This window comes from Mobula birostris, chromosome 2 (genome assembly GCF_030028105.1).
Source record: "Mobula birostris isolate sMobBir1 chromosome 2, sMobBir1.hap1, whole genome shotgun sequence".
In the NCBI taxonomy this organism is placed as follows: Eukaryota; Metazoa; Chordata; class Chondrichthyes; order Myliobatiformes; family Myliobatidae; genus Mobula; species Mobula birostris.
In genome coordinates this window covers 207,908,220-207,926,453 of record NC_092371.1, presented here as the reverse complement: position 1 = coordinate 207,926,453, position 18,234 = coordinate 207,908,220, and the positions used below count along the sequence as shown (strand labels likewise).

The 18,234-nt window shown below is 39.9% G+C and overlaps 1 protein-coding gene across 1 annotated transcript in view; it reads right to left on the bottom strand.

Moving 5' to 3' along the window:
- Positions 1-18,234, bottom strand: part of otofa (otoferlin a) — a 374,531-nt gene that overhangs the window by 76,042 nt on the left and 280,255 nt on the right. The window contains exons 22-26 of the mRNA XM_072278846.1: positions 17,329-17,445; positions 16,173-16,325; positions 8,288-8,477; positions 7,286-7,410; positions 3,196-3,330 (exon numbers count right to left, since the gene is read on the bottom strand). Of these exons, the coding sequence (XP_072134947.1) occupies positions 3,196-3,330; positions 7,286-7,410; positions 8,288-8,477; positions 16,173-16,325; positions 17,329-17,445 (720 nt within the window). The remainder of the gene's footprint in view (positions 1-3,195; positions 3,331-7,285; positions 7,411-8,287; positions 8,478-16,172; positions 16,326-17,328; positions 17,446-18,234) is intronic.

Genomic DNA, 18,234 nt, shown 5'->3' with positions numbered 1-18,234 from the left:
ACTTAACCACACATTGCTCTGCGATGACACCGGTGCCAAGCCGTATTGGCCCTAGTGCCCTTCCCTTGGACAACATCGGTGGCGTGCAGAGGGGAGACTTGCAGTATGGCCAACTGCCGGTCTTTCATACAACCTTGCCCAGGCCTGCGCCCTGGAAACCTTCCAAGGCGCAAATCCATGGTCTCATCAGACTAATGGATGCCTATTACATAAGTGCCAAATGTTTGGCTGCTAGACCTGCTTCCTGTTCCACTGAGCAACTGTAATGAAAAATCAACCAAAAATATCATTCACTGGTGATTTAAACATCGAAAGAAAATAGATTTGAAAATTAGATGAAAATAAAGTAGGTAGTGCTTAATAGGAGTATCATCTTAAAGAACCATTTGGCACTCATAATATTTGTTTCGCACAAATATACATTGTTTGACAGCATAAAACATATAATTATGATTTAAAGGTGTTTTCACTTGAGTTATAATCAGAAAATAACAGATAGAAATTCTGGTTGTTGCAACATTTTTTACAGTGAGCTATCTAATCTAATGAAAATCTATTTCTAATACTATTCAAACTACAGCAAGCCTGAAGAATGCAAACTCTACTTAGCCCATGGCATACAAAGCATCCAGCAAGAGTGAATATGAGGGGAAAAAAAAGCAAAAACATATAGTCAGCCCTTATTTATTAATGTCAGTACATGGAAATCAAAGTTTACACGGGATCTTATGAGGATGATAGCAAATGTAGCACCAAAGTAATCATGTTATATCATTCTCTGGCTTCAGTTTCACAATCTAAAGTCAACTGCCCTATACAGACTGAAAATAGTAAAGTTGTATTACTTTCATAGTGGAATATAAACACAGTTCATGTGTGTTATTTCATTGATCAGTGTCAAGGATTGTTAGACTTGAGTCATCTTTCAGTAATTATGTAGATAACAGGTGTTAATACAAATGAGAAGCTGCCTTTAAAAAAACTTTAAACAAATCTGACAGAAGCAGCAATCAGTTTTGAAATAAAAAGGATAACTTTGTAAATAAACTGTACTCTCTGGAGAGTCCAGGCAAATATGGTTTGCAAACTGATGTGACTCCAAGACATTCTCATAAGCATCAACCAAATACAAGACAAAGGAGCATGTGAATTGGCTTACATCAGACTAGACATCAGGCACTGTCAGCTAAGTTATTTTGCATCACAGTGACTGACATCTAGGACGGTTCCTGACCAGACTTAATACTTAATACTTAGCATGTTATAAGCATATTTACTCTGTTTGCAGTAAATTAAATGTTTTGGTAGCCAGAGAGTCAACCCTCCCAATACTGAATTGAGTGCTTGTGTCCTCAGAAGCTTCTTGATGAAAATTACTTCATCCCAGGAAATGTGCTTGAACATTTAGAGGTGTTTTGTCAGTTAAAGTGTGGTCCCACTGGAAATATGCACTTCAGTTTATCAGGCACAAAATATTGAAGTAAATGATGTCAATGTACGTTTGTAGATATTTAAATTGTATTGAATGACCTACTGTTTATCTTTGTTCTTAAGAATGTAGAAACTCATTGTATGTGAGTTCAGAGAAACTCTGCTGAGACAGTCTCCAAGGGAATGCTCGCTTGTTCTGATGAATAAAGACCTTTACATTTACCGTCTTCAGTCACCATGTGGCTTAGTCACAGTTATAATGGTCAGTAGATGGTAGCAGGAATGGTTCTGAAATATTTTTGTCAGATGGTGAAATGATCTTAAGTGGTCATCATTATTGCCGTCATCATAGAGAACACCATTAAACTAAACTGACAGCAGGCACAAGTATCCGACTGAGTTCAAAGGCTGGTTTGTAGAATAGAAGATGTTGACATGTAAATGCAACATTATAATGGAAACATAAATGTGTTTATATTTTGAAGGAAAGACCATGAATAATGATAGGAAAGGAAAAGCAATAGTATCCAATCCACACTACAATGCAAAGAATATCTGGGATATGAAAATTATTTGCCTCAAAACCCTGTTCTGAGTTAATTAATCCTGCCTCTGAGAAGATGTCTGCCTGAAAGGGCTCTTATGCTAGTAAAACGGCACAGAAGGACATGTCATGAAAATCTTTGGGAAGAGTACCAATGAACAAGAGCAAGCGGTCATTCATTTTATACGATGCTCAACTCTCTTGCATTCACATTGAAAACAAGTAAAACTACTCATGAAATAAATTATACTTGGTAAATTCTGTAGTGAGATTACTGACAAAAGATTGATGGATAAATTCTTAATTAGGAATAGGATCAAAAGCTTTAACAATAAGGAACACAGTGTGATTATGGAGCTCTTCTGTCATTCCTGGTTTCTAATAGCCCTCTTGTGTTTTTTGATCTCATCGCTTGAGATTCAGTGTCATGCAACCCTGCCACTTTGATCTGGCCCACGCCTTCAATAACCAGGTCCAACAATTACCTTTCTTACATCTTGCCCCTCCTGACATAGGTCATCGGGTTTGATATTTTATATCTATATATATATAGATATAAAAATATATATATATATAAAATTACTGTGACACAGTTTTTTTCTATATTTATCATGTATTACATTGTACTGCTACCACAAAGGTAATAAATTCATGACATACGCCAGTGATGTTAAACTTGATTCTGATTTGATATACTAATGCAGCCACACACAAAATGCTGGAGGAACTGAACTGCTCAGGCAGCATCTATGGAGGAAAATGGACAGTCGATGTCTTGGTTCGAGACCATTCATCAGGACTCAGGAGGTTCAGATCCTCCAGCATTTTGTGTGTGCTCCAGACTTCCAGCATCAGCATTCTTTCTTGGGGCTCCATATTAACATGGCAAACTGATTAAAAGATAAATGATGTACAAAGTATGACTGGGTACACAGCAGTGGCCATGGGTGGAATTTGAGACAGACCATATAACATAATGTTTGTGAAATACAGACTATTGGTTGAAAGGTATTTTCCTGTTCATGTATTAAATTCCACGTACCTTTGGAAATTCTAACAAACTTTGTATAAGACCATTTTTAAATGCATGTACTGAATTGCTCTTTAATTTAATTGGGAGATCTAATTTCCTATTTTCCCAGTAGTTTACAATATTAAAACTTTTTATGGACTGGGCATGTCAAACTCTCTGTTTAACATAAAGTATCTGGATTCCTTACCACAGTGTCCTGGTCATAAATTTCAATGACCACAATCGGAGGGTCATCTCTCAGTTCCTGTGCTTCACCATACAACTCAATGTTGTCAAACACTAGCAGCTGGTCCCATGTTGGGCAAAGTGTCTCCTGTAAAACCTGTGGAAGTCAAAATAGTGAAGATGAAATTGGACACACGCCAATACTGAAGTTATATGCTAAAGATTAGATTCCTGCAATCATTTCTGTATTTCTCCATCAACACTTAGCTGAAGTTAATACAAGAGACATGATCCCATGTATTTTGACTTTATATAAATCTAAAAGAAATTACAAATTGTAAAGTATAACAGAGCAGCGAAGAAAAAGAAAATTTAGTCATTGAGCTCCTAATCAGCAAATCTTACAGTCAAAGTTACAGTATAATTTGCTAGCTATTGCATTGGACAGGACCTCTAACCTTTAATTTAGCATTAGCTAAAATGGTTTTAAAGATAAGAACACAAGAAAATAGGAGGAGTAGGTTATCCTGCCCACAAATCTATCTGCCATTCAATATGATTATAGCTAATCTGCCACAGTTGACATCTCCTCTTCTGTGCCAGTTCTCCATAGCCCTTAATTCTTTAAAAAGATCTACTTTATCTTTAAATATTGTCAATGAGCCAGCCTCTACAAAGCTCTGAGGTACAGAATTCGAGAGATTGACTACTCTCTGTGAGAATTTACCCTAAACACCTCTGTTTTAAATGACAGCCCACTAATCTTGCAACTAAAATTTCTTGTTCAAGATTCTCCCACTGGTACAAACATCTTGACGTTTATCACGCCATGCCTCTTAATGATCTTAAATGTTTTAATACGGTCATCTCCCATCATTCTAAATTTTAAATGTTATAGATGAAAGGTAAAATCAGAGATGTATTGTATTTTATTTTAGAAGGATTAAGTAAATAGCTCTTTTTTTCTTCCTACACCATAATTCATTTGAAAAGTAGTTTGATGTCTTCATGGTTCTATGTTGCTTATCTTGAATTAATGTGGGACGCTTATTTTCTTATAACGCATTTCCCTTGTGTGAAAGACAGAGAGTTCAGAGCCTCAACTTGCAGAACAATCAAGATGTCACTTCCTTATTTCCAGGTATACAATTTTTAAATTTTAGAATGTATTCCACTCATAAAGATTTCAGGTGCATATAATACAAAAAATTATGTCAATGTTTCCATTGCAAGTCCTGCTTTTCAAATTACTAAACATAGATAACTTTAGTTATTATTTGTATACATCTCTTAAGCAAACAGTTCATAGTTTTCACACAGATTCCAGCCACTGAGTATACAGACTGGAAGGCATGAAATTGCAGCCTTTGCAAAGTCCTAAGCACATCTCTGAGTATGTGGCTCTGGATCTTAGAGTGTGTTAGTTTGCAGCACTTGATCACTGTCAACATTGTGCCCTGGATGAAAAGTCAGATTTGGCAGATAAGGGGATGTCTTTCACTGCTTTGATAGCTCTCCAGTTGATAATTGCAGCTTGTGCCTCCAGGAGCAGATCGCACAGCAGAGATAGCTCTGTTATTCAGCTGCTCGGGTCAAATTGCAACAATCCCACTGACATGCCCATGCTTCATGACAAAGCACTCACTGAGAAGGAGATTGGCAAAGATGTCACTTCCAGTGCAGCTATCACAAAGACTGATAGCATGCCAAACATGAACATTCTTAAAAGGTTGGCCTTGTCACTCATGAACGAATGTTTTTGTGTTTGTTTGACAGCACTGGTGAAGAGTCTGCCAAACAACTTTGACAGTCAGCTTTGGAAACCATCCCACTGGATCCGCTGTATTCTTTCCCAGTAGAGCTATGATGACACTTCACCAGACATCTCACCTCTCCCGCAAGATCCGGGAGTCTCCCGCATATTGATAGTGGCTCTCTGATGCCTGGAAATGAAATACAATATCCCGGAAATCGATTTTTTTGAGAGGGAGAGGGAGAGGCGAGCATCCTGATTGGTCTCTCTTCGTGCTAAGAGTGGTCCCCAACCACTGGGTCGCGAGGAAACAATATGATATGGCGATATGAAACAATATGAGTCAGCTGCACCTTGCCTCATTCCCTGTCACTGTTGGAACTTGAACACACGCGAGGTCATTGCCCGCGCGTCATCCATGTCAGCGCGGGAAGATCAACTCCTTGAGCTTGCAAATGACCGCAGGCTGAAAAGTATTTTTGACATAACATCTCTGCCGGCATTCTGGATCAAAGTCCAGGCTGAATATCCTGAGATAGCCACAAAAGCACTGAAAACGTTGCTTCCATTTCCAACATATCTCTCGAAGCGGGATTTTCTGCAATGAATGCAACGAAAACTAAATTGCGGAATAGACCGGACATAAGGAACCCCCTTCGAGTATCGCTGTCTCCCATCACCCCTCGATGGCACCGTCTTGTTGCAGGGAAACAAGCCCAGGGCTCCCACTGATTCAGCGATATTGGTGTGTTGCAATGATTTTATATGTTCATACGGGGAAAATATGTGTTGTGTGTTTAATATCCAAACGTTACTTAAAATGTTATGATGCTATTGACTTATAATTGACTTATCGCCATGTTCATGCGAGGAAAATATGCGCTGTGTGTTTAATATTAAATTCTTTAGATAAACCCTTTTAGAAATGAATTTGAGTGTATTAGCCACTTATAACTGACTTATAGTTGACTTATCACCTATATTCCAGTCGTGATTAACACCCCCGACCCCGGTTGGCTGGTCCGCAAGAATATTGTCAATATTAAACCGGTCTGCGGTGCAAAAAAGGTGGGGGACCCCTGCTAAGCAGACCTATCAGTTTTCTCTGTGGGCGGGCTTTACGGTCGCCCTCAAAAATAATGACAGTGTTGCTCGCTGCACTGTTTGCAACAGTGAATTTTCTATTGCCCATGGTGGGTTAAAATGTAACAGACATGTTGAGGTGAGTTTAACAGGTGTCATTCGTTCATTAGCATAGCTAATGTTATTTAAACTAACTGGCTAGCTGCTAAGGAGCTATGCTATTGATGTCCTACATGATGAGGCCAAACTCCCTGTAGACTTGCTTAAGGGGATTATGGTGTTGCGGGGGCAGGGGCAGGGGTGGGAGTGCTACCTCCCTGTAATGGGGGTGCTACCTCTCTGAAATGAGTTTTTGCAGGGTGGGATGTCTGCTTTACACCAACCACTGCTTGATTGACTTGTTATCAGAAGCATTCTTTTGGCTAAAATGTTTTACGAGGACAAATGTGGCATGGTGTAACTGAATGAGAAGTTCTAAGGAAACACCAGGGACAAGTAGATAGCACAGATAGGTAGTTTACAGCTGGAAAGGACATGTGAGGTGAAGAGCCCATGTTCATGCTATGTAACTATGAACTTGGCATGAAGTGACACTTGGTGTACACAAGGTGTGGATGCAGCTTGATGAAACCACATACAAAAATAGCAATGAGGATGCGCTACATGTTCACCTCTTTCTCTGCAGGTTTGTACCTGGAGATTTAACAAGACACATCTAGTTCTCAGCTGCAGATTAAATTGAAAAGGCCTTTGGTGGTTCGTATAACATGGTTGTGGAGTTTGGTTCTTAAATGCATCAAGTACAGAAACACTGAGAATTTAATGATCTAAAATCTAGCCACTCCACCTTGATGTGTTCCTGCTTTTGCTAACTAGACGTCATTGTTTCCATGTGCATTCTGTAATTTGGTAAAGCCAAAACAGGGCAACAAGTGAATCCAATAACCAGTATCATTTCTCAAGCCACTTATTAGATGAGGAGCTGTGGCAAAGATATATGGCTGCTGTGCAGCTGATACCCTCCAAGATGCAGGGTGGTAAAATGGTGAATACTTTCTTTGTCTTCAAGTGAATACTCTTTTTGTTCTGTACCTACACCTGGCAGCCAAGCCTGGGTCCTCCATTGCAGTAGCAGTCTGCTTATATTGGTGCCTTTCCCTTGTGAAAGTTCAGTACTTGTGAAAGACTTGGAGAAAATTATCAGATAACTGGCAAGTTTTTACATTGGAAAATTCATTCCATAAAAGCAGGTCCCTTTGGATTACGTGGTAGTTACCTCAGTGCACTGGCTCTGGGTGGAGAAGAAGACTCGTGCGAATGGATCGGAGAGACCACTGCTGTCTGCTGCACACAGGCTTCGTGCTTGGTACATGTGAACTCGCAGCTGGAAAAGCTGTTTTTCTGGGTTCACAAAATAAAAAAAACAAAATTATTACAAATTACACAATGAACTTACGCAAGCAAGTTAAATCCCAAATTTCACTGGGTAAAATGGTAAGCATTATGGATGTCAGTTTGTTTTGATATAACTATTAGGTTCCCCTTTTCAAGAACTTGGTGCCTCCACTAAAGCAATGATAATTTCATCAACATGTCTGAAGTTGAGCAGGGGCCACTCATACACTGTATAACTTTTGGCAGACCTTTACTTCCTTTCCTCCAACGCCATTGGAAGAAAACGTGTTCAAACAATAATTCCATTTATTAGAATGAGTGTCCTTCCCAATGGAGAAAGATAACTTTATGCTTTTTTATTATTTGTTCATGTTTAACACATTTTTAACTATTTAAATGAGTTGCTTAAATCCAGATAGATAGGTACTTTATTGATCCCAAAGGAAATTATAGACAGTAGCATTACAAGTGCACAGATATACAAATATACAAATATTAGAAGAGAAGTAAGAAAGAATTAAAAATAAGTTACATAAAAAATAAGTTAAAAAGATCTATTGAGATTACCTGAGACCTGCAATGTCAGAAAGCCTCTGATATGCAAAGAGATATAACAGGCTTTCTTGCTGTCTGGAGTTTAGTTACTCTACAGGCCCTGCAGCCTGTCTCCAGGATGGGAAAGATGATCATTAGAACTATACCTCTTGCCATGTTAAGAGTCTTGGGAAGTGTGAGTCAGGGAGGTGAGTTAAATAGTTTGCCTCATGAACTTTGAAGTTGCCTGACTAGTTGAATATTTCCTGCAATTATTTTTTCCCTGGTGCATGGATTGAGATCTAGATATGAAACACTATAATCAATTACATTTAGAACTGGTACTTACTGATGTAGGTCAGACTTATAGGAGGGATTGACTGTGTTCCTGGACCCTTTACTGCTTTGTTCTCTTCATATCCACTGGGAAGGCCACTCAGGAAATCCTTCCTCTGCTTGTTCAGGCCAAGCCAAAAGTAGGCCTCTATTTTACACTGAACTGTCCAACCTGCAGTGCCAAAGCCTTTCTTTCCAGGAAGCTGTGGAGAAAGTAAGTGTAAGCAAGTCTCTTCAATTGATTTAAGTAAATGCACAGCAGTGCACCAATTAGCCAGTGTTGGTGATAAGTAGAGTTGACAGGAATGTGGGGAGATTAGTAGGTTACACAGTCAATGAGCTGAACTGCCTCCTCAGTCCAAAGAAACATATTGAAACAGATTTGGTACAAAGACACTCCGGAAAGAAGTGTGCTTTATAAAACAAAGATGCTTAAAGACTTCCTTTGCTGATATTGGTCAGCATTGTCAGACATCCTTTCATCTGGGTGGACCACTAGCATTTACAAAGAATATATCAACACATGCTGGAAGTACAATAATTGGCACTAACTCAGATGGGTGCCTTTGTCAGCATGAACCAATTGGGCTGAAGAATCTATTCTAATCACCTGATGATCAGGACATCAAAGAGTCCAGAATGGTGAATGCAGAAAAGGCGGCTAGAGATCCGAATCCCAGCCTGACAACCCTTTCTGCAGGTTACCTTCAGATTGCATATAAAATGCTCCTGTGCAAAAGGAAAGGAAACAAAATGTGATCACTCAAAGGCTGGCTGGCATTAGTAGCATAAACATACTTAAACAGTAAGTGGGTTTATGAAGGAATTTTACACCAAAAGAAGTTAAACTTCAGGAGAAGGATTTTCAATGCAGTGTTCAGGCGGCTTGTTGAAATATTTAATTGACTGCTCCCTGCCATTTCCTTTAACAGTTTCCTTCAAAAATATTTAACCACTTTAAGTGGGATAAGGTGCTTCAAGTAAAGGATAATAAAAAAGCACACATTTTTCCTATAGCTTATCCTAAACTGAGTCTCAGAAGGTTAAGGGGTCTTATCCCATTGAGTGTAGCAAAATATTCTGGTGCACTTCACATTTGATTGCATAAAAAAAACCAATACTGATAAATCTAAAAATGTTCCAAAGCATTTTAGAGGCAATGAAATATTTTGAATTATGGGCTGTAATGTAGGAAACACATCAACTAATTTGTACACAGCAAGCTCCCACACAGATCAAATAATTTGCCATATTGGTTATCAGATAAAGATGGAAAAAATACAAAGAACAGTTCTCCTGTTCTTTTTAAAAAAATATACTGCATTGAGATCTTTTTCTTGCATTGACCTGACAATATGTTTCATTCTAAGATGTCACCCACCTCAGCACTACCAGCTGACATTTTCAGGTCATGTTCTGGGATTGGGATTGAGAATAGAGATTATTAACCATGAGTCAAAAATGACTCTCCCCCCATACCCTTTTTGAAAGCTATATTTCGCATGGTCAAAAGTAGCAAACCTCCGGCATAAATGCCCAAGATGGCACGTGCAAAATTTTTGTTGGCACATGGCAGGCACACCTCGATTCTTTAAATCCCATCCACAATAAAAGTGTAAAGATTATCTTTACTGCCAATTGGAGCAGCAAATGACTTTTCACAACCTGAGAGCAGTGAGATATTTTCACAGGAAAACTCTCATGCCAGCTTGGCACCAGCTACACGGTTGAGAGGACATGTAATGTTGGATGATTCATGTTGAGATCTTTGCAGACCTGGTCTTCACATCAGTAGCTGGATAGTAAATCATCCTATTTTAACTGTCCTTGTAAAGATTATCAATAATAATTTTTTACCAAGTTTTCTAAAGTACTTCATTTATTTCAATCTGTCTTTTTTATACTTTTAATAGTGGTAAAACAATGAATACACATAAATAAGCAGCAGGATTCATCATTTTTCGATAGCGAAGTCCATAATTTTTGTTACCAATTCATAAATAAGACCATAAGACCGTAAGATATAGGAGCAGAAGTAGGCCATTTGGCCCATTGAGTCTGCTCCGCCATTCAATCATGGGCTGATCTAATTCTCCCAGTCATCTCCACTCTCCTGTCTTCTCCTCATACCCTTTGATACCCTGGCTAATCAAGAACCTGTCTATCTCTGCCTTAAATGCACCCAGTGACTTGGCCACCACAGCCGCTCATGGCAACAAATTCCGCAGATTTACCATGATCTGACTAAAGTCATTTCTCCACATCTCTGTTCTAAATGGACATCTTTCAATCCTGAAGTCGTGCCCTCTTGTCCTAGACTCCTCTACCACGGGAAATTGTCATATCTAATCAGTTCAGGCCTTTTAACATTTGGAATGTTTCTATGAGCTCCCTACTCAGTTTCCTGAACTCCAGGGAATACAGCCCAAGAGCGGCCAGACGTTCCTCATACGGAAACCCTTTCATTTCTGGAATCATTCTCATGAATCTTCTCTGAACCCTCTCCAATGACATTATATCCTTTCTAAAATAAGGAGCCCAGAACTGCACACAACACTCTAAGTGTGGTCTCACGAGTGCCTTATAGAGCCTCAACATCACACCTCTGCCCTTATATTCCATACCTCTAGAAATGAATGCCAACATTGCATTTGTCTTCTTCACCACTGACTCAACCTGGAGGTTAACCTTTAGGGTATCCTGCACAAGGACTCCCAAGTCCCTTTGCATCTCTGCATTCTGAATTCTCTCCCCATCTAAATAATAGTATGCCTGTTTATTTCTTCCACCAAAGTGCATGACCACACACTTTCCAACATTGTAATTCATTTGCCACTTCTTTGCCCATTCCCCTAAACTATACAAGTCTCTCTGCAGGCTCTCTGTTTCCTGAACATTACCTGCTCCTCCATCTATCTTTGTATCATTGGCAAATTTAGCCACAAATCCATTAATCCCATAGTCCAAATCATTGACATACATAATGAAAATCAGCGGTCCCAACACTGACCCCTGTGGAAATCAACTGGTAACTGGCAGCCAGCCAGAATAGGATCTCTTTATTCCCACTCTCTGTTTTCTGCCGATCAGCCAATACTTCACCCATGCTAGTAACTCCCCTGTAATTCCATGGGATCTTATCTTGCTAAGCAGCCTCGTGTGGCACCTTGTCAAAGGCCTTCTCAAAATCTAAGTACACCATATCCACTGTGTCTCCTTTATCTACCCTACTTGCAATTTCCTCAAAAAATTGAAGTGGGTTAGTCAGACAGGATTTTCCTTTCAGGAAACCATGCTGGCTTTGGCCTATCTTGTCATGTGCCTCCAGGTACTCTGTAGTCTCATCCTTAACAATCGATTCCAACAACTTCCCAACCACTGATGTCAGGCTAACAGGTCTATAGTTTCCCTTCTGCGGCCTCTCACCCTTCTTAAATAGTGGAGTAACATTTACAATTTTTCAGTCATCTGGTACAATGCCAGAATCTATCGATTCTTGAAAGATCATTGTTGATGCCTCCGCAATCTTTCCAGCTACTTCCTTCAGAACCCGAGGGGTGCATTCTATCAGGTCCAGGAGATTTATCCACCCTCAGACCATTAAACTTCCTGAGCACCTTCTCAGTCATAATTTTCACTGCACATACTTCACTTCCCTGACACTCTTGAATGTCTAGTAAACTGCAGATGTCTTGCACTGTGAAGACTGATGCAAAATACACTTTCAGTTCCTCTGCCATCTCTGCGTCTCTCATTACGATGTCGCCTGCGTCATTTTCTATTGGTCCTATATCTACCCTCAACTGTCTTTTACCCTTTATATACTAAAATAAGCTTTTAGTATCTTCTTTGATATTAGTCGCCAGCTTCCTTTCATAATTCATCTTTTCCTTCCTAATGACCTTTTTAGTTTCCTTCTGCAAGCTTTTGTAAGCTTCCTAATCTTCTATCTTCCCACTAGCTTTGGTTTCCTTGTATGCCTTCTCTTTTGCTTTTACTTTGGCTCTGACTTCACTTGTCAGCCACGGTAGTGTCCTTCTTCCATTCAAAAATTTCTTCTTATTTGGAATATATCTGTCTTGCACTTCCCTCATTTTTTGCAGAAACTCTAGCCATGGCTGCTCTGCTGTCTGTCCTGCTAGTGTTTCTTTCCAGTCAACCTTAGCCCATTCCCCTCTCATGCTATTGTAATTTCCTTTATTCCACTGAAATACTGACACATTGAAATTTAGTTTCTCCTTCTGAAATTTCAAGGTGAACACTATTGTATTGTGATCACTGTTCCCTAAGGGTTTCTTAACCTTCAGCTCTCTTATCACCTCTGGATCATTGCACAACAACCAATCTAGCACAGCCGATCCCCTGGTGGGCTCAACAGCAAGCTGTTCTAAAAAGCCATTTCTTAGACGTTCTACAAATTCTCTCTCTTGAGGTCCAGTACTGGCCTGGTTTTCCCAATCCATTCTCAAAGACAATCTCTGCTCAGAATTCCCATGGCATGTGCGAAAATTATTTTTTTTAGAAGATTGTCACTAGTTTAGGTAGGAACACACTTCCAAAAAGGTTTGCCATTCAAAACGATGCACATTCTTCAATGCTAGAGATGGCCCGATGATGCATTTTAATAATGTTATTAAGGGATAAATATATTTTATTACTCTATGAAATTTTCCATGCTAAATGATAATAATTACAGGGGTGCTAGTAAGTAGTTTTAATGTAATTACTCAAGTAGTGAAATACTAATGATAACCTTGGCAAAATCATAACTACAGTAGTGTGTAACAGAGATGGTTGTCCATTAGCCAGAAGTGATTATTCTAAGAAATTATTTAAAAAATGTATTGAATGACACTGGGCAGACCTCAGCCCAGGCTTATGTCAGATTGACTGAAGTCTCTTTTAAATCCAGAGCCGATGCTGGCCTGATATGGCAGAAACATCTCCTGCTCGATAGCTCTTGGGCTATAAATCTGCCCGCCAAACCAGCTGCAAGTTTATTCTGCCACAACGATAGCAGCACCTTTGAAATCAAGGAGACGAAATGGCAGCTGACAAAATTGAGGATATTTTCAGGAGGTGGTGCCTGAAAAGGGCAGCATTCATCTTAAAGGGCTCTCACCACATGCCCTTTTCTTTGCTATTACCTAAAGGACCACTTTTTAATGTTTTAGGAACAGCTTTTCTCCTTCACCATCAAATTTCTGAACAGTCCATGAACTCGTGGACATTATCTCATTATTCCTCTTTAACACTATTTATATATTTTTATAACATAGCATTTTTGTCTTGTCTACTGCAAAGTGACAAATTTCACAACACAGAAAAAACCCGATTCTGATTCTAAACCTTTAATTAAGCGACGATGGCGCCTAACACGACTCCTCTGCTTGCATCTTCAGAAACAGTTCTAGTTCTATCTTTAATATCTCTATTTTTCCATTTCAGGGTTCTTTTGAAGACCCTGAACTGGAGTTACACGCTGACTTTGGTTCTTTGTGGGAATGGGACCCGCTCTCGGGGTTTTACAACTGGCTGCTATTTGATATACCAAGGACGTGGCCTAGAAGACTAGAGTGCCTTCAGGGTTTTGGGATTTCGTGGCTCTGGAGGCAGGCGGACTCGAAGTCGGTGCCACAGTTTGGAGTGTTGTGGGAGACGGAAGATCGAAAGCAGCAAGCCAGGTGCTGGCTGTGTGCCCAAGACCTGAGTTCTTTGAGCACAGAGTTTGGAGAAAGCAATGCAACAGACTTTTAACATCGTAAATCAGTGAGTTGTTTGTTATGTCTCCCCTCTTGCTGTGAAATGGAGACATCTCTTTTTCCCTTATTAGGGAGAGAAAGAACCTGTGGTATATTGAATACTGAGTGAATGAGTAGTCTTTGGGGTACTGCAGATCTGTGTCTTTATTGATGCTTTGCTGCACGCTTGAGTGCTCAGTGGGGGGTGCCAATGTTTTTTTTTGCAGGTGGGGGAGGGAAATTGTTGCTTTGCTGCAGCTTATGTGTGGGGGGGGGAGCTGGAGGGGGGCTTTGGGTTCTAACATTTAACTGTTGTTCATTCTTTGGGCACTCATCTGTTTCCGTGGATGGTTGTGAAGAAAAAGAATTTCAGGATGTATATTGTATACATTTCTCTGACAGTAAATGTACCTTTAAAACCTTTGAATATAGTTCCACTTGCTGATATGTGTCAGTAGTTTCCAGGTTTTGAATTTTAATGAAGTTCTTTTATTAATTTTTATTCTGTAGCATGGTTTCTATTGCCTCATAGCTCCCAAGTGCTTTTGAATGTCTGTGAATGTCAAAGCCTTTGACTTCGGGGATAGGTTTTCGTGATGAGAGCTAGAGGAAGGGCCAAGCCAGTTGCCAAAGCAGAAGCTGATCACTTGTACTGGGAGAGACCCAGGGCTAAACTAATGAGCTGATTTAATGATTTACCACCTCCACGACCTGGATCAACACATTGACATCATGTGGAGGCTTGCGTGCTTCAAGGACTCCATCAGGCGATGCCAACTCAGGGCCACCCATGTTGGAATGACTGTGCACGAGATGCCAGACGAAGATTGATCCAACCCCGGCTCCCAAATGGACAGACTCACAACTGCCCCTCCCAGGCCACACTTCAATTAGAAGTGTGAATGCCATATGAAACAACACTGACCATAAGACCACAAGACATAGGGGCAGAATTAGGCTATTGAGCCCATCGAGTCTTCTCTGCCATTCCACCATGGCTGATCCTGGATCCCACTCAATCCCATACACCTGCCCTCTCGCCATATCACTCGATACCTTGACCAATCAGAAAACTACCGACTTCTGCTTTAAATATGCTCATGGACTTGCTCTCCACTGCAGTCTGTGGCAGAGTATTCCACAGCTTCACTACTCTCTGGCTAAAAAAATTCCTCCTTACCTCTGTTCTAAAAGGTTGCCCTCAGTTTTGTGGCTGTGCCCTCTAGTACTGGATATCCCCACCATAGGAAACATCCTCTCTGCATCCACCTTAGCCAGTCCTTCAAACAGTCAGTAGGTTTCAATGCATCTCCCCCCACTTTCTGCTACATACCAGTGAGTACAGGCCCAAAGCAGCCAAAGACTCCTCACATGTTAACCCCTTATTTCCGGAATCATCCTCATGAACCTCCTCTGGACTGTCTCCAATGACAACACATCCTTTCTGAGATATGGGGACCAAAACTGTTGACAATACTCTAAATATGACCTGACCAATGTTTTATAACGGCTCAGCATTATACTGATCCCTGAGGAGCACCAACTAGTCACCGACAGCCAACCAGGAAAGCCCCCCTTTAGTCTCACTCGCTGCCTCCTGCCTGTCAGCCATTCCCCTATCCATGCCAGCATCTTTCCTGTAATGCCATAGGATTTTATCCTTGTTAAGCAGCCTCAGAGCTGACCTTGCAGAGGAAAAATGAGGTCACAATTGCTCTGGCAGCCAGCATCACAGTGCAGAAGAGAATCCCTCTCATAACTTCTGAATTTTAGCACAGTCCATCTTTTCTAAGACTCAGATCCTGAGGCTTTAAGCTGGGCTCATCAGTATATAAAATAGAATCTGAACCCACCACCATGCTGCTGCTGTCATCCTCCAAGCTGCACAAGTTTGGGCCTCTGCTCCCCTGGGATGGCTACTTATACTACAATCATTACATGGGTCCAGTTTTCCCCATCCAGCTGTTACTGGATTGGCCCTTGACCCCTTGTATTTATACAGTTAGATAGCTATCAGAATGCAAAGGAAACACGTGTTATAACACTGGCCAAAGCTTGCCCTGCAGACTATTATTGCCTCCCTGGATTCTTCCAAACCCCCCTCCACCAGGAGCTTAAAACTCCCCAGTCATCCAGGCAGTAGAAACACCAGATTACCTTTAGAAAGACTGTCTTAACTTTTCCACAGTCTTTGCCTGTTTCTTCATCCACTACTGAGTACAGAATATCTTTGGATTGAATTCGAGCATATGCCATCCTTTTGTTGTTGCTCAACATCCAGATGAAAATGTCGGGAATGCTGTGCTGAGGCTAACGTAGAAGTTCAATATATTAGTAAAGAAAATGCAATTGCTGCTTCATTACAGATACCTTCCATCTTATACCCCTTCCCCTCCCCACCTTCTTATTCTGGCTTCTTCCTTTACAGTCTAATGAAGGGTCCAGCACAAGACGTCGACTTAGATAGATGCTGCATGACCTGCTGAATTTCTCCAGCATTTTGTGTGTGTTGCTCAAGACGATTAGTGCCTTCAAGTTCTGTTGCATTTTTTATGCAAAGCTTTTTTTTGACTTACAAGCTATCTTCCGGTATCTTAATCCGTGATGCAGTTATAAACTGTAACACACAGATTTAATTTAATACTGGGGGCACCTATGGCTCTCAGTTCCCAAACTGAGCCACTGAATCACACAGAATGTAAGAAAGCAAAATTCGCTCTTTGACCTTGAGCCATTGGATATTTACTGGAATAAATGGAGGAAGCTCAAGTAAGTGACAATGTCTTTATGTTAGTGTTTGGATAATTAATTAACTTTAAAAAATATTTGGCGTTGGTGTAACCTTGGCATACCTTAATGGTTAATTGTGATGACCTCCTTTTCAAAGAAGCTCTTCGGTATATGGTGCAAGCTGCCAGAGGAAGCTTCAATTACAATGTTTGGAAGACATTTAGACAGTTACTTGGATCGAAATGGCATGGAAGGATCTGAACCAAATGCAGGTAAATGGCATTGGCTTGGATAGACACCTTGGTCAGCATGGACAAGTGAGATTTAAATCTGTATAGATTCTTTCCAACTCAAAAACAAGTACACTGTTCACAATTATACATTATCAACTATTTGTGTGAGGCTTTTGGAACAATGGTCATAAAATATGAGAGAATGAGAGAGATTATTTTCTACCTTTATTCCTCAACAGAACCATGATGACATTATCAATGCAAAATTAAAATCTGTAGCATTATTCTGCATTCTTGGCAATGCAGAACATATTTCTCATATTCTGCATTCAGAAAAGCCTCTTACTTACTTCCTCAGCCATAAAGCGGAGTTTATGCAGAAAACTCTGAACTTGCTTCATTTTGTCCTTGAATGTATTTTTCTTCACCTGGGTTCGCATCGTCTTTGCTTGTTGTGCCATGTTCTCCTGAAATCAGACAGGTGTGCTAGTGTTTAGTATAAACATTAAAATCTGACCTTTTGTTTATTTTGTCTTTAAAAAGTAGACTCATATTATGCAATTTTCATTTTCTGTATTGGTACTGCATTTTTATGTTGACTACCCTAAGTACATAAAATTAGTATTGGTCATTGACAGCCATTATCTATGAAAGTAGCACAGCAAGTTATTTCTCAAAACCATTTATGGTATAATAAAAGCAATTTTCTCTATGTTGAATGATTTTAAAAATATCAGGCAAGTGTCTCTTTAGAGGAGTCATATGTAAGCAGTGAAATTATCTGACACTCTGCCATATATTATGAGAATGGGCAGGTACAATTCCAAATGATGTTAAATTGAAATGGGGTGGGGATTCAAACAGCCGTGCAGAGTAATCATTAAACTATAAATTCTTCAGTTGTAAGAAATTAGGAAATTTGAAACCTTTGGAATCTTCAGCCCTTTCTCAAAAGAATGACAATAGGAACAGGAGTAAGTGCATAAGGCTATTTAAACTATTCCTGTGCTTTACATCTGATCCTCAGTCTCAACCCTTCCAAATCTATACATTCTTCAATTCTCTCAGTGCACATATCTATATCTCAAATATTTTCATCAACTGAACATATAGAGTGCTCTGAAATACTGAAAGTAACTTTCTGAGTAAGAGCATTTCTTCTTATCCTAGTCTTAAAAGGCTAACTTCACCTGAGACTATGACTCTGAGTTGTAAATCAGGGTAGACCGAAATTGCAATATAGGATAATATTACAT